At 42.4% G+C, this 16,709-nt stretch overlaps 1 protein-coding gene across 3 annotated transcripts in view; it reads right to left on the bottom strand.

The window, feature by feature from the left end:
• Window positions 1-5,733: 5,733 nt before the first annotated feature.
• LRP2 (LDL receptor related protein 2) overlaps window positions 5,734-16,709 on the bottom strand; it is a 199,159-nt gene continuing 188,183 nt past the window's right edge. For 2 of the 3 annotated variants that reach the window (XM_058714866.1, XM_058714868.1), the window contains 8 exons: window positions 16,164-16,254; window positions 15,297-15,364; window positions 14,800-14,917; window positions 14,138-14,267; window positions 13,042-13,146; window positions 11,136-11,243; window positions 7,499-7,570; window positions 5,734-7,308 (listed from right to left, as the gene is read on the bottom strand). In XM_058714866.1, coding sequence (XP_058570849.1) covers window positions 7,147-7,308; window positions 7,499-7,570; window positions 11,136-11,243; window positions 13,042-13,146; window positions 14,138-14,267; window positions 14,800-14,917; window positions 15,297-15,364; window positions 16,164-16,254 — 854 coding nt within the window. In that variant the 3' untranslated portion in view covers window positions 5,734-7,146. The remainder of the gene's footprint in view (window positions 7,309-7,498; window positions 7,571-11,135; window positions 11,244-13,041; window positions 13,147-14,137; window positions 14,268-14,799; window positions 14,918-15,296; window positions 15,365-16,163; window positions 16,255-16,709) is intronic. The other variant, XM_058714867.1, reaches the window with a different exon arrangement.

The following is a 16,709-nucleotide window of genomic DNA, read 5'->3' as shown; positions in this document are numbered from 1 at the left end:
CTGACTTCTAAACCAGAGCTTGGTGGCCGTTTGCTTAAGTTATTAACATTGGTGTCTTTATACTCTAAACACCACAGCGCAACCCATTCTGAGTGGTAACCCACGTGGCCATCATAGTGACTAAAGCATTCCCTCCTGGGCTGGACCTGCCTGAGCTACGTCTCCTGACATCTTTTTGTGCCATCTTTTTGCTCTGACACAGAGCAGAAGGAAATATCACACCTCGGTGATTTCTAGACATTATAAATAGCCTTCTAAGACCATCTTGGAAAACAAAGATAAAAACAAAAAGGCCCCAGATAGCAGATTGATGATTACAAATTCAAGTTTAAAATTTTATGTTATGTCAGGGCACCTGGGTGGCTCAGTCTGTTAAGTGTCTGACTTCGGCTCAGGTCATGATCTCACAGTTCGTGGGTTCGAATCCCGCGTCGGGCTCTGTGCTGACAGCTCAGAGCCTGGAGCCTGCTTTGGATTCTGTGTCTCCCTCTCTCTGTGCCCTCCCCCGCTCACACTCTGTCTCACTCTGTCTCTCAAAAATAAATAAATGTAATTTAAAAAATTTAAAAAATAATTTTGTGTTATATGTATTTCACCATAATTAAAAAATAAATTCGAGTTTAACTTTCAAAGAATGGAAGCCCTGTGATTAATTTATTTTATTCCTAGGTTCATTCTCTTCTTTAATCCAGAAACCATGCATGGGCCTGGAATCTCATCAGAAGTCAGCAGGATACCATTGGTCTTTCTGGTTAAGGTCCCTTCATATGACTTAGGAAGCTCAGTATGGGCCTGGGGTCCCATGAAAGGCCCCTGAAGCCTTGGATGTATAAACAATGTTTGCAGGAGTTTTCTGCAGACAGGGGCACTTCATGGCAACTTTCAGCCCTAAAATTGACAGGCAGTCTTTCAAATACTTAAAAAAAAAAAAAAAAAAAAAAAAAAAAAAGATTTTCTAAAATGCATCTCTTTGATAGCTCACCTAGAGAGAGACAGCATTTGAGGATAAAAATTAAGATGCTGTCATTGAATCCACCTTCTTTGAAATCTCTGTAACAAGCCTAGAACTTATTGGAGCAGCTGCAGTAGGTTTGAAATGAACAGAACTCCACATGAAGGCTCAAGTACGGATAAATCATTGAACCATGGCACTTGAAAGCGAGAGGAGAACTTAGAGATAATTGTGTTCAACCCCTTCACTTTCCAGGTGAAGCTACTAATCACCGGGAGGTGAAAAGACTAACCCAAGGCACGCGGCCAGTTAGAGCTTTGCTCAATGTGACTAAAGTCCGTGTCAGCTGCATACATGAGGTCAAAGACAGATAAAGTGACACCCCCGCATGTCCCCCCCTGCCTCCTGAGTTTTTACTGCAAATAAGCCTCCATTGCCCTCCACCAAATGTATTTGGTCACTTTAAGATTCGGAAAATGGCAACAAAGTACTGTGCCAACAACCTGAGGTTGCTCATCTTATAAAACTGAAGTGTCACTCTGAAATGCTTTATTCTTAGAACTTGCCCCAAAATAAAACCATAAAAACTCAACAAATGCACTCTTGTAACTATACAGTTGGACTCTTGGTCATAGACCGTGTCTTACCTGACTGGAGGTAAGTGGTGTTACTGTCAAGAAAGCTCAGGACTTTTTAAAGTTTTCTATTCCCTGGCTCCTAAGAGAGGCCTCTTGAGGAAATTATAACCACAATGGGGCTGAGGAAAAATAACAAACAGAACATAATGGAAGAAAAGTCCCTTGGAGCTAAGTCTGGAAACATGGGAAGGGATAAAAGAGTAAATTTCTAGGGCACCTGGGTGCCTCGGTTAGTGAGTGTCCAACTCTTGCTTTTGGCTCAGGTTGTGATCTCACGGTTCGTGAGATACTGGGCTCTGTGCTGGACAGCACGGAGGCTGCTTGGGATCCTCTCTCCCACTCTGCCCTTCCCCCGCTGTAGCTCTAGAACCTCTCTCTCAAAATAAATAGATAAATATTAAAAAAAAAAAAACAAAAAAAAAAACATAACTTTCTACATCAGCTTGTTCTTCAATCCAGTGAAGTCCTGGTTGCTACACACTGGGAATTTTGTGAAAGACCCTACCCCTGCCTTGTTGGAACAAGAAATGTGGCTCTGAACATCGTGACTTAAATATGCACTTTACCTTTCTGGGTCTTGGTTTTCCCATCTTTCATGCCCAGGGGTATTAATTGCCTTTTCATTACACTTATGTAACAATAAAATGAGACCCCAAATTTTATCATCTCCACTCCGGCCTCATTACAGACAAGATGTGTCCATTCGTCCAGAGGCCCAAATAAAATCTTGACCATCCCCATAACATCCTTTATTAAAAAAAAAAAAAAAATCAAAGATCAGCCTCTTGTAATTAGATCAGTAGTTCTAATGCTGGCTGTATATTAAAATCACCCAAGGAGCTTTTAAAAATATATTTCCCGTTTTCAAAAAAAAAACCTCTTCCTTCCTCTTGGTCACACCAAACCTCTTGGTCCTCCACTCAATTAATGACAGTAAGCATGGCTACTGTGGACTGAGGGCTTCCTCTGTGCCAGGAAGTGGGCCGAATACATTCTTTACACACATTTCACATCAGACTCCCATGGCCAACCTGTTTTATAGAAGGAGCCTCTGGGGCTTTGATGAACAGCAGGAGGATGGCCTAGCGCCTATGATGAAGGCATTTGTCCTGTGATGATGGCTATCATCAGGGGGCATCAGTTTTCAGAGGAGCAGAAATAGATGCCCCTCCTCTCTGGTCCGCATAACCAGAGACAGCACTCTATGACTGGCAATATTGTTATGTAAGTGGGACTCAATGCCCTCTAGTAGTTTCTAAAGACCTGTTCGTTTGGCTTCTTATCATTAATTGCAGAACATCACAGACACAAAGTGAACATGGAGGCTTGATTTTCAAACAAGATGCTCTGGATTCACTTCCAGGAAGGAGTGGCTCAGAATTGGTAAGGCCAAAAGAACTGAGCAAAGCTGGTCACTTTAAAGAGCTGACACACCCAAGTGTTGTTGTTTTTGTTTTTGGGGGGTTTTGGGAGGTTTTTGTTGTTGTTTTGTTTTTGGATCCATCCCTTGCAGTGGCTGGGGCGGGGCCCCTGGTGAGGTGAGCCAATCGGTGCGGATCTTCCTTTCCAGGTCATCGGAGACCCTTCATATATGGGCCCATCCAACCTTCTCTAAGCTACATATGCAGCTACATGTCTTCAGGATCTTCACCCAAGCAGTATCTGATGGAACAACACAGCACGGCTCGTGCCATCCCCTGCACCGTGTCTGTGCCCACTTCCCTGTCTTTGCCCATGCTATCTTTTCTGTCTCCCCTCCTCCTTGGACTTCTTTACTGACAAATTCATCTTTGGAGGTCAAATGTGAAGATCTGTGACAAGCGCTGTCCTCCTGTGCTGTCCTCCTGTGCTCCCACATATTTTATTGGGATTAGTTTCCTGCACTAGACTGCATCCTCTGAGAGAAGTGGCCACGGCAGCGGGTTGAGACAGCTGGATTGAAATTCCAGCCCTGGAATTATTGGCTGTGCAACTTTAGTGTTTTTTTTTTCTTTTCAACGTTTTTTTTTTTTTTTAATTTATTTTTGGGACAGAGAGAGACAGAGCATGAACGGGGGAGGGGCAGAGAGAGAGGGAGACACAGAATCGGAAACAGGCTCCAGGCTCCGAGCCATCAGCCCAGAGCCTGACGCGGGCTCAAACTCACGGACCCCGAGATCGTGACCTGGCTGAAGTCGGACGCTCAACCGACTGCGCCACCCAGGCGCCCCACAACTTTAGTGTTTAACCAGAGGTGTTTAGCCACTCGGTGCCTCATCTGTACAATCTACCCAATCTACCACATAGGACTGTTATGAAGATGAAAGGAGATAAAGCACGTAAAGTATTGAGAACCGAACCTGGCGTGTAAACATTCTACTAGCTATTGTGATTTGCTGGTGCCTGTAACACAGGATTCTCTCGTGACAATTCATGATTGTGTGTTACTTAGAGAGGACAGCAAACAAACTGAAGGATGTGAGTTCCTAGCTCATTCAGGAAAATCTGAAACATACACCAGAATAGAGAGAATAGTATAATAACCCCCATGGACCTAAAGCCCAGCGGCAACATTTCTTGCCTTGTGGCCAATCTCTTTGTATCTCTATCCTGTTCCTCACTCTCTCCCCAACACACACACTGGCTTATTTCAAAGCAAATCACAGATGTGAAGAAAGCAACTTTAGCTTTATTCTCTTGAGGGAGCTTTCAGAAAGGAAACACATAGTCACAAAGTATCCCCCTTAGCTTGTGACCATGATGAACGCAGGGGGAAGGCAGAACAGAGGCTGAGAGATCAACAGCAGCCAAGGACTCAAGCCTGCAGTCTAGGGCTCTTTCTAGGATGCCTGGGAAAACCTGTGTATCTCCAACCAGCTTCCTTAGAACCCTCCCTCACCCCAGGGCCTACATAGTTCTTAACTGTCTTTGAGCCAGTCTGAAATATTCCACCTCAAAAATCAAATGCTGGTCTTTTTCCATTTCAGAGAAAAACCAACATAATGGATGGACTTTATGGAAAATTCTCCCATCACATATTTTCCTGAAACCCGTGGTCTCTGCATCCCTTTGTCTGCAACTGAGTGCTGGTAGAACACAGAGAGAGTGAGTGAGTGAGTGAGTGAGTGAATCAGTGAGTGAATAAATAGGAGAAAGCTTACTGGGAAACCCTGGAAAAAGGTGACCGGTATGATCGGACAGCTTTGGGTGGACACACCTGCTGTGGTCATGATTCTATATTGCACACAATACTGCATGTCTGCTACTAAAATTGTCCCTGTTTCATGTGCTAAAATGATGAGCAACCTCAACTTCACTCTTGTAAATAGTGCCCTGTCTCCCCGGTGTTCCTGCACTGGCAGAGTTTCCAAACAGCTGCCCTGGCTGGAAGGAAGGAAGCAGGGGGAGAACCCAGCACTGGGGGAGCCTACCAGGAGGGGTCACGGGAGGGCCAAAGTCCCCTGGAGAGGACAGGAAGGCACCAGCAGGCTCTCTGAGTCCTTTCTGGGATATACCAGGAAATGAAGCTGAGCAGAAAACGAATTCTCATAAAAGAAATTCCTGAGAACAATTTCATAGTGAGTTTAATGCCCAAAACAAATACCAAAGCTGGAAATTACAAACATTTCCAAGTGCAGGTTCTCTTGGCTCCCTTTTACCCGTGCATTCACACTTTCTACTGGCTGATGCAGCCACCCCCATGTTAATGCATCAGAATACACACCCCACAGAAGCTTGAATTCCAATTTGGAACAAAACTCTCTCCAGCTGCAACTGTCCTCACTGCTCTTCTGTCAGGCTCAGCATGAGGAGCTCGGAGATCCCTCAGCAGTGGGTCCTTTCACTGAGCTCTGGAACACAATCAGATCCGAAAAGGGGGACCTGGCTCAGGGCCTACAGCGTAAGAAGAGGTGGAAATTGACTTTGAAAGGCAATTAAAGGGGCTGCCTCCCCAGAGTTCAGGTGGGAACCTACGGAGCCTACTCCCCTCTGAGATTACCCCACCAGGCCTGTCAGGTCTGCATGTGCTGGGAATTCTTCCTCCCCTCCCTGAACTCTGGACACCCCTAGCTCTCAGGTTGCCTGGCACTTACAGCCCTGAGCTCTCTGCACAGCGAAATACAACCGATTCATGAGCTGGTCTTAAGAAGCACGCCAAAGAAGTCTGATAAAATACACATTTATTAGAAATTTTTCAGCAGCATCATTTCCGTTTGCTTTTCTAATCAAAGTATATTTCAAAAAAATTACAATAAGCTCTCAAAATACAAGCCACAAATATTTTGAGAACTCGGTAACAAAATAATCAGTAGTACATGTTTCATTCATCCATCCATCCATCCATTCATTGTTTTAAAAATGTGCAATATTAGCACAGAGAGCCAGAAATGCTACTCAGTATGGAACTTGTATATTCCTGCCATGGGTCCTGTTGTGAAGATATGCCCACTATTCAAGAGAAACTCTAGGCTCTACAGTACATTCCGATACAAATGTATAATTTAGCCAAAAGGACCTAAAAAAAGGCTCAATAAGAACAGTTTCCCTTTCTATTCATGTTCAACTTAGGAAATAAATAGTCATTATAATGATATTTTCAGACAGAAACAAAAACCCAGTTGAGGCTTTGCTTAACTGGTACTCGCTTTGCACCTTACTTGATGAAGACACAGATTTGGTTTTAGTCATTCAGCTGGTGAGCTCCAGTGTCTGGGGTAGGTGACCACCTGGGATGCCAGGCAAGGATGGAAACTGCCCTATGGTCCATCAGGCGAAAGAGCTCGTTCAACTGGATACAAACTCTTTGCGGGACACTTGTACCTCCTGACATGGAATTTTCTCACAGACATCACAAATAAAAACGTTGACTTGACAGCTAGTGAGGTAACAGGTGTGAAAGTGTTCTGGCTAGACAACACAAACATGCAGAAGGGTGAAATTGAATTGGTTTTCTTCTACCTTCTGCATTATCTGAGGCATCTACGGTCAGACCCAGATGTCTAGATAACACACAGTGCCCTGTATCCATATGCCTACTAATCAGCTAATCGAATAATCAGCTAATCTTGAACATTAAGTGCTGAGGTGTAAAAATGGACCCAAGAGTGGGGCCTGGGTTTCTTTGCTTGATAATCCTATAGGGAATATGAGTGGTACCTCTTCTTTCGACATGGCGAAAGGCCCTAAGTCAATTCCTTTCTTTGTTGGGTCATTTATTGGAATGATCACCAACCAATTCAGCAGAGACTTTTCTCAGCAAATTTAATGATGTGATAATCTTTCCAAAATTTACAAATGTACAGTATATTTATAGCATTACCTTCAGATAGCTTCAGTGCAAAGATATCCATATAGTACATTGTGATAATTATTTGTAAAAATATGAGACAGCATAAGTAAAAAAAAAAAAAAAAAGACACACAAGACACGGTTTCCAAAGACACTTCCAACTACAGGCAAATGGGAAAAAATATATTTTTTTTAATAAAGTACTGAATGTTAACTTTTTCTTCATCTGTTTGTAAAAAATACATGTGCAAAAGTGTGTTTCTAATGATCCCTAAACAGATGGCATAGCTATACCTCAGAGTCTTCTCTAACAAGGTTTGCGGTGTCTGTAAAAGTGTCTTCCGTCGCAGTATAGGTTGGCACTGGGTCTCTCCTTGGAGAACTTTTAGCAGGAAGGGAAGGAGAGGGAGTGGGAGCCACAGCAGTGCTGTCCTTGTGTTCATTCTCCATCTAAGACCACAGGGAAAAACGAATCAGCCATTTATTCCCCCAGTGGGACTGGAAACAGTTTTGTGTGAAGAAAACAAATCTTTACCAGTTTTGCTCAGAATAATCTGAGTGTATACCCACCTTAGCCAGACAAGTTATTGCTAAGAAAGAATGCTGAACGCCTGTGGGAACAAAAATTGTCAACAATTACCTCCGCATAGATTGGGTTTTCAAAGTTGGTAGTTGGTTTCAATTTTCGTTTGAAGATACTCCATTTTGTTGCCTAAATGAAAAGGGGGAAACAGAAAACCTTCAGTAATGGAATTTTTTGCATGGATTTGTTCCTCCATGGAGGTTTTTTTTTTTTTAATTTTAAGTTTGTTTGTTTATTAGAAACAGAGCACAAGTGGGGTGGGGCAGAGAGAAAAGGGAGAAAATCTGTGCTAATAGCACAGAGCCCAATGCAGGGCTTGAACTCATGAAACTGAGATCATGACCTGAGCCCAAACCAAGAGTTGAATGCACAAGCGATTGAGCCACACAGGCGCCCAACCTCCATGTAGGTTTTAAAATGTCTTCTGAGTGAAGGAAAAAGCAAACTGGGACCTGGGACCCCATGACCTGACCCATGGGTACATTGTTCAGTTCCTCCTCAGACAGTCCCCAAACTGAAACTGAAAGTCTCTGGGCTCTTTTCATCTAATAATTTCAAAGACTTCCTTGACTTGACATGTATAGTTGACAGAATCTGTGCCAACAGAATCTAGAAGCTTTGACAGAGACAGGCAAGAGATTTCTTCAGGGGCTGCTTAAAACTTAAGGGGAAAGCCAGATTGTAACCCTCATTTCCTAAAATGATGTCTTGATCCTCGGTCAACTCAAACCTATCCCTTCCCCTTCATCATTTCCTCCTGTAATCAAAATAGCAATGGTGACAACAAAAAAATAGCATCTATTGAGGGCTTACTATGTATCAGGGGTTAGTCTAAAAGTTTTACAAGTTTTCCCAATTAATCTCCCTGGCAACTCTGAGGTAGGTGCTCTTATTTTATAGATGAGGAAGGAGTCACAGCAGGCGCATATAACTGAACTGTAGGTGGAAGAGTAGGCAATGATGATAGGACTCAGCAGACCATACACTGAAGAACCCAAAGAGAAATCACCACAGACTACGGCTGGTGGCCCAGGTCTCACTGAAAAGCTACCCATGGTGCCAGTGCCGGAAACAGCTCTGGCTGTTTCGAGATGGAAGAAGACAAAGGAACAGAAAGCAAGGGCGTGGACAGCCTACTCCAGCAGAAAGCTAAGGTAGCCCATATGTTTTAGGGGCATCTCTTGCTCTGTGAAATTAGGCGGCCAACATGTGAGGAAGTAGGGGGCACATGACTACAGGAGAAGACCATTCACTATAACCCACATGTAAGTGAACACCTACTCTGTACATGGCAGCCACCAAGAAAAAGATAAAGACATTTAGATCAAGAGCCTGGCCTCTGGAAGCTTACACTTATGGGATGGGCTCCTTGGAGTTAAGCAATTACTTACAAGAGAAACTGGTGATTTTCACTTTTATCTCCTTGGGAAATCCAGTGCATGTCAACATGACTTGGAAAACAATAGAACTGAGTCATAGGAATTCTTGCTCCTAGCTTTGAGTCTTTTGAGCAGATTTACTGATGAAACATACATTTGTGAGCCACTTTGGCACATTAATGTCAACCTAGAGAGAGCCTAACCAAGTGCTGCCTTACTGCTTTAAGCCACATTAGCTGCCATCTCAGTGCCCAGGAGACAACTGATGGAGAGAGATCCCTAGACATAGCACGTAGGACAGACCTTAGAGGGTCTCAGCCTCAACTGATTAAAAACAACAAAACAGAGGAAGAGCCAACACACTGCAAAGGTGAAGATGAGAAAGAAAGGGACTATAACTGATGAAGATCCACTCTCGTCTGAAAAGTCTTTCAGTGTTCATTGTTTCTGATGACAGATGTGCAGGTCAGAGGCTGCAACATCTCCACCACATTCCCCTTCCTGCTCAGGCTGGGAGAGAGCTCTGTCCAGTGGAGAGGATCACTAGACTTGAAATGGACTGAAAGAAAAGTTGAGAATATAAAATAAATCTGGCACTGCCTTGGGGTTGAGTCAGATTTAGGGAACACTCAAGAGACACAACATTGCGACACTCAAGACTTGTGACATCCAAGTATTTCGGTGTCTGTAGAAAATTAATCTTCAAAATCCATTTTAAAATGTAGCTTAAAAAAATTCAGTCCCTTGAAAAAATATGAAACTGAAAATTCCTTTCTAAGACATTTTTATGTGTCTGGTGTGTGTGTGTGTGTATGTGTGTTCGTGCATGTGTGTATCAGAAGAAGGAATTAGTAAATGAAATATGAAAAGGTAGAGACCTTTGTTATAAACTCTTCATTAGCATTAATTTAGTTCAACTTCTATTTTGATCCAAACAAGCAGAATAGGAACCAATTTCTGAGGTGCTGAAAATTCAGCATGACTTCCAGGTTAACTCTGCAGATACCAGTTATGCTTACAGATTATTTCAGAAACAAGGATTGTGTAGTCAGATTTATCACTACCCTTGGATTTGTTTCTTTATATTACTTTACAGGGGTCATAGAACCTTAAAACTGAGACATTCCAGATCCTATTGCTCCCAATTGGAAATGGGGGTGCTGAGGCAGAGTGGGGCTGATTTCTGGGATCACAAGGCATTGGGGGAGACACTACTGACGCTTAATGGACAGGGGCCAGAAATACTAAACTGTCTTGCAATGCATAGACAAACTTTTGTACCACAAAGAACTATGCCAATAGTGAGCCCAATGAGAAACATAAAGACTCTAAAAACCAGAGGAAAAATATTTTGCCCAAAATCAGACAGCTAGATCTTAAATAGCTTCATATGTGTCCATTAAAACTAGTGATGGATTATATATTAACACAAAATTTCATATCAAATTTAATTTAATTTCTCTCTGTAGACCAATCTAAAAATTTCAAAGTGCCTGAAAGCATGACAGAGAAGCTCTATTCGTGATCTTTTTTTCTTTTAATCTCCAGTGTTAAACCCTGTACCTGGCACACCGAGGGCAATAATGTTGGTTGGATGGATAGATGGACAGATGAAGAGAGTATGAATTAGTGCCATCTCGTGGTGAATATAGGTAACAGCAGTAGAGCTAAGAACACAGTACATTATTCAGGGAACAAAGATGTAGACTGTAGAAAAACTGTATTAGATGAAAAAGGAAAAGGTCTTCTATATGTGTGATTGACACAGTGAACTCTTTATTCTAAGTCATTCTGTAAAATCAAGTAACTCTAGTCTGAAGAGACTAGATCCTGAAATCTGTTGCTCCTCTTTTATTTTTTTAATTTTTTTTAACATTTATTTATTATTGAGAGACAGAGACAGACAGAGCATGAGCATGGGAGGGGCAGAGAGAGGATGAGACATAGAATATGAAGGAGGCTCCAGGCTCTGAGCTGTTAGCACAGAGCCCGGCGCAGGGATCGGACTCACAAACCCAGCGAGATCATGACCTGAGCCAAAGTCAGCCACTCAATGCCCCAGTTGCCCTTCTTTTTTCCATATGGTCTCCCACACCACAAGGAATATCATTCCATCTCAATCCATGCTATAAATGTGGTTTTAGTTAGTGGAACAATTTTCAATTTATTATTATTTAAAAATTACCTTTATTAACTGCCTATCTTGGGTCCATGAGCCTATCAGGGTCTCCCTAGTCTCCCCTAGCATTAGTAAACCCAGCAATTCCTAAGCCCTTTGCAAATCCCATACCATTTCAGTAGCCAGACACTATTACCTGAGTTGCATCAGCACTTGGGGAAGCCGGCTTTGTGTCTGGAGCTATTTCAGAAGGGTTTATGGGACTTCCATAGTTCTGGTTATCCACATTTCCAGATACAGTCACCTGTATGCATATTAAAGGATATTATCCAGTTTTGAAAGAAGTTTTGCTGTGAAGTTTCTTACCAGCTCTTTGGTTCTCTTTACTGCCTTGCTTTCCCACAGACATGGTCAGGCACTATTTGTCTTTTTTTTTTTTTTAATTTTTTAATGTTTATTTATTTTTGACAGAAAGAAAGAGAGAGAGACAGAGCATGAGTGGGGGAGGGGCAGAGAGAGAGGGAGACACAGAATCCAAAGCAGGCTCCAGATTCTGAGCTGTCAGCACAGAGCCCAATGCAGGGCTCAAACTCACAGACTGCGAGATCATGACCTGAGCTGAAGTCAGACGTTCAACCGACTGACCCACCCAGGCGCCCCGCACTATTTGTCTTAATAGGAGAACAATGCCGTGCCCTAGGACTAAACACCATTCCCATCTCCCCAAAATCAAAGCACCAACCACTATGTCATCTGTCTCATGCCTTAGTCCTGGGAGGCAAACCCCATCACAGTCATACTCTCACTTAGTAATGACAATTTTATTGTGTTCTCTGTGCTGCCTTATTTCCACTGTTGACCATATTTTCAGACAAACAATTCCAATTGTATACTGGCAGCCAAATCTTAGAGGAACAGCATGAATTATTCCCAAACTCAGTGGAGAACTGAGACTCTTATCTTTGGATATTTAGAATAAAATTACTACTCTAAGATGACTGCGTACAAGAGGTTGAATTTCTGAAACAAGAGACATAATGGAATTAATACCCCTCTAGACATTTTCTGCAACATTCATGTGATTCCAAGGTTCCCTCCTAAGCCCAAATTACCATGAATATATAGTTAACAAATTACAAAGTAAAAATTCACTCTTTTTCCTATATTTTTACATTCACTGTTTCGTTTCTTCTCAAACATGTGTTTGTAAACATGGCCTCATTTTATTTCGAGCGAAAATGCCAAATGAAATGCCACATCTATTGTATCATGTGATCATATTTTTGCTACCTGGATATCAAAGGATCAGGAAAAATGCTTAAGATGCAACTGTTTCTGATCTTAAGAATTCTATCCATAAAATAAACCTTTTTATATTTAAAATGTACCATACCTTATGATTTCAAATGAAGGTTAGGTATTAACCATGAAACTGCATTTCCCTGACGCTGTAGTTGTTTCAACAAAGGAAGTAGGCTAAATGCTGACAGGCACTAGGAGTGGTGTGGGAGCTACTGTTCCAGGTCCAGGGAAAAGTTCTTTCCCTTCATCTACTCACCTATGTCGCCTCCCTGCTCCTCTTAAAGATGAGTGAGTAACAGGGCTGCACCAAAGGAAATTTAGGTATCTGCCTATCAACGTTGGGGACTTTAGTTTTCAGAAAAGTATGTGAAAGGCAAGCATAAGGAGGTCACCTCAAATAACACACTGGTGATACCAATAAGAACCCAGAGAGTATACCCAATCCCCCAATCCCCCAAATCTCCACATAATGACCTGACAATCATTCACTTGTTCGTTTCACAAATATTTACAGAGAGTCTGTGTGAGTCAGGCACTGCTTGCCAAGCCCCTGAGTGGACTCATAATTCTTGCTCTGACCACTCAGCATGACAAGGCTCTTGGTCAGCACTCAGCGACTCTGCAACACGTTGGTGTCATACCCTTGGGTCAGTCCTATTATCGCATTTAGTGAACCTGAAGGGTGGGAACACTGCTTCCTTCCATTTGAGGGAAAGTTAGGAGAACCCTAGGAGGGCATTATTCAATAGCACAAGATTCAGTAGTAGCAGAACCTGAAAGAAAGGGCTGTGACTTCTTACCTGGGTTGGCTGGTGAACCACTTTGACATCACTGTCCCTGGATGCATACATTGGGTTTTCAAATATTATGGGCTGCTTCCCCATCTCCATGGCAAAGTGTTCACTCTGACGGAGAAAAGAAGTAGCTGGTTTACACAGGAAGGAAGGTGCCCTCCTCACACCTGGAGGTATACTAGTTGCTATGCCAAATTTATCCAAAAAGAACTTAAAGAAAAACCCAGGAGACACAAGGCCTCCACACGGCAAACATCACATGAAGTAACAAACGCACTAATTCATCAGATCAAGGAAACAGGAACACTCTTTTACACCCACATTCTCTTTGGCTCCTTAATGCAAATATTCACTTGGGGATAGGTCTGCACAGCAGAGAAAAGGGTGGCTGGTGGAAAAAAGAGCAAAGAGGAGAAGAGGGAGAGGGGAAAGAAGAAAGAATAGGTAATATTGTACCTTTATGTGGAGGCTAAACATCAAAGATTTGGGAGAAAGGCAAAATATTGAAAGTTATTTTCCAGTCCTGGTTATAGACCCTGTACTAGTATACTCATAAAGTAGCCATTTGGTCCTCACAAGAGGTATTACTGTATCCATTTTATACATGGGGACAATGAGGGTCAGAGCGATCAAGCTTCATGCCTATTATTACATTCTTAGAAGGCGGCAGAGTTGTGATTTGAAGCAACCACTGCATCTAAAATCACTATGTATCCCAACTATACACATTGGTGGGGAAATATAGAAGACTAGGAAACATGGATTTCCCTACTCCTTCCCTTAACATACAAAGAGTCATCAAATAAAAACAATACCCATGCTCTCTCTCCCCTCTCCCCCAAAAAACATAAGACTCTTTAAGATTCTCATTAAACTTAACACTGTTTAGGATTCAAGTGTGGCTTAGAGCAGGGGTAAAGTGCAATTTTATCACTAATATGTTAGAGACCTTTCTGCAAAAACGTAATGTTTCCTAATTTTGTAAAGACTTCACGTTGAGAAGCATACCGTTTCATTTTTATTCTAGGTTAATTTTATTCTCTATAAAAAGTGTTTCTTTTATAAAACAGTAAGCATACAGCCATTTTGCGGCCACACTCACCATCACCACTGATCTGTCAATGGCGGACTCAGGCCCAAAACCAGACACTCCAATATCCATGTTAACATCTGCTCCTGATCTGAAGGTCACCCCATTTCCATTTTCAGAGGATTTAACTAGACTGCTTAAGCTGAAATAAAGTAATTGAAACAGTGTACGATTTTTTAAGCCACCTGTTGCAATAGTACCCTCTCCTCCATATTGCTAAAGCTTACTTAAATGAAACGCTCAATTCCCACTCTGAATTCATACCTCAAATATGGTAGGAAGTTGCCTTAGCTACACAGAAGTGTTAAAGCACATTGTTGAATGCTTGACATCTAAGAGAGGGCTAACTTGGCACTTGCAGGAATAAAGCCTGGTCCAAACCACAGACTGTGTTCCAGTCTAACCTGAATCCCCACCAGTGGGCATAACTATTTGGACGATAAAGTGTGATTTGCATTCAGGCTTCAAAAAAGCATTAGATTAAGAGGTTGTGATTTGAAATAATGGCTTTTAAGTTCAATACTTTTTTGTTTCTACAGAATAGGTTAAGCTGCACGTTATGCTATTTTAACTTACAAAAAAAACAAACCAAAACAAAACAAAAAACCCTGAATTATTCACATAGTCACATCACCCAAGCTTCTAAAATCAATATTCCACATGATGAAACTGACCTTGGTAGCTTGGGCAGAGAAGGCAAAAGGGAGCCAGTTCTCCTGTAGTGGAAAAATCCTAATGCTGCCAACGCTCCAATTATGATGATCAGGATGCCTGTCAACAGCACAGCCACTGCTGCCACCGAAGAGGGAAGAAAAGTGACCATATCAGCATGGGGAAAGGGAAAGGAACCAATAGACTTAAGAGTGGAAGCTGAGGGCAGAACCAATTCAAAGACTGAGTTAAATAGAATATAAACAGCTTTCAACTTAGGAGCTGTGAAGCATTTCCAGGTCACTCATATATATTTTTTTTAATGTTTAGAGTGCGAGAGAGGTGGGGGACAGAGAGAGGGGGGAACAGAAAATCCCAAGTGGGCTCTGCGCTGACAGCAGGAAGCCCGATGTGGGGCTCGAACTCACAAACTGCGAGATCATGACCTGAGCCAAAGTCGGACACTCAAACAACTGAGCCACCCAGGCGCCCCCAGGTTGCTCATATTCTTAAAACTTACTTGTTCCTGGAGGGACACCTTTTGAAAGTCCTATTTCACAATATTTTCCCATGTAGCCACTGGGACACCTGGAAGTGAAAGGAGAACTGCTCATAAGCTGTGGCATTCTTAGGCTTCCATAGCTATTGTACAAGCACATCTTCAGGTAGAGAGAGGTTTGACCGAGCAAATTACACACGGGACAGTCAGTGTATCTTGCACGACTTTGTTTATTCTGCCAAGATATGATGAGCAGCAAGAACAACTGACTTTGATCTGACTATGAAATTCACTTTCAATGCTGTGGCTATGACACCTGCAGGGTCATCAAATAAATGTACTGGTGTCTACTCTATGCAATGTTTCCATTGAGAATGAAAATGGAAACCAAGATTGTATTCTTTCCGCTGATATGTTTCCATTAAACAGTTTTTAAAGACCTCCATTTATCTTGTGCCACGTTAGAGCTTTCTCAAGAATTCTTTTTTTTCCCCCAAGTCTTTAGCTCAGTCTCTGCTCATCACAAGTGCTTGGGCTGACTCAGCTCTGCTGACAGCTGGTCTCCCACACTCCAAATGTAATTAACACCAGGTGAGTAGAGAAATTGGGGCTGTCACTTCTCTAATCCCTGTTACAGTTGGCTCACAATCCTGTGGCATCTCATGGGGGCTTGTTGGAAATGCAGAATCCCTGTGAATGAGATGATACTTATGCACAGTATGGTTTGAGAAGCACTGCCTTAGTTCTCTGCGGACTCTCCCAAGGGAGGGCAAGCTGGTCACGATGTGAAAATTAGTGAACTGGCAAGGCTCCTGTACTTGTTTTTCTGGCTACTTTGTCTTAAATTCCCCCAAGGCCTACAACTCGGACCTCAACATTCAGACTTACTTGCATTTGGGGAGGTCATTCTCATCAAAATAGCAATTTCCTCCGTACATACACCTGCATGGGGGGGGCATGTTGATAGGACTTTCGATGGCTGCAGAAAGGGAAAGCCATGCATGTGTTAGTCAGCCACACTCAGCAGAGCACCCAAACCATGCAAATGTGCTTCAGGCCCAGGGTCAGAGTGGGGAGTGGATGGGGGCAGGGCAGCTAATTAGTTTCCTCATCAAAACGTTACCTTCCACTTAAGTCAGATGAATATCCTTATCAATAATAAGGTCTTGGAGAGTAATGTACATTTGGTGGAAAGAAAGAGGCAATTTATAGCATTTTTCCCCCAGTGGAGAGATGCTACACTCCAGAACATATATTAACATTTAAAAGAAACTTGTGGTAAAGAAATCTCTTAGGACATTCGTGTTCTCATTTGAAGTTTTCAGAATTCTCCTCTGCAAGCCCAGTGAAACACAAGAGTTCAATCTGGGCACACCTCAACACTTCATCTGAAGTCTTCAAAGCATCAGGGACCCATCAATCAAGCAACAATGC

This window comes from Neofelis nebulosa, chromosome 2, assembly GCF_028018385.1.
Source record: "Neofelis nebulosa isolate mNeoNeb1 chromosome 2, mNeoNeb1.pri, whole genome shotgun sequence".
Lineage (NCBI taxonomy): Eukaryota > Metazoa > Chordata > Mammalia > Carnivora > Felidae > Neofelis > Neofelis nebulosa.
This window is presented reverse-complemented; position numbering and strand designations above follow the sequence as displayed.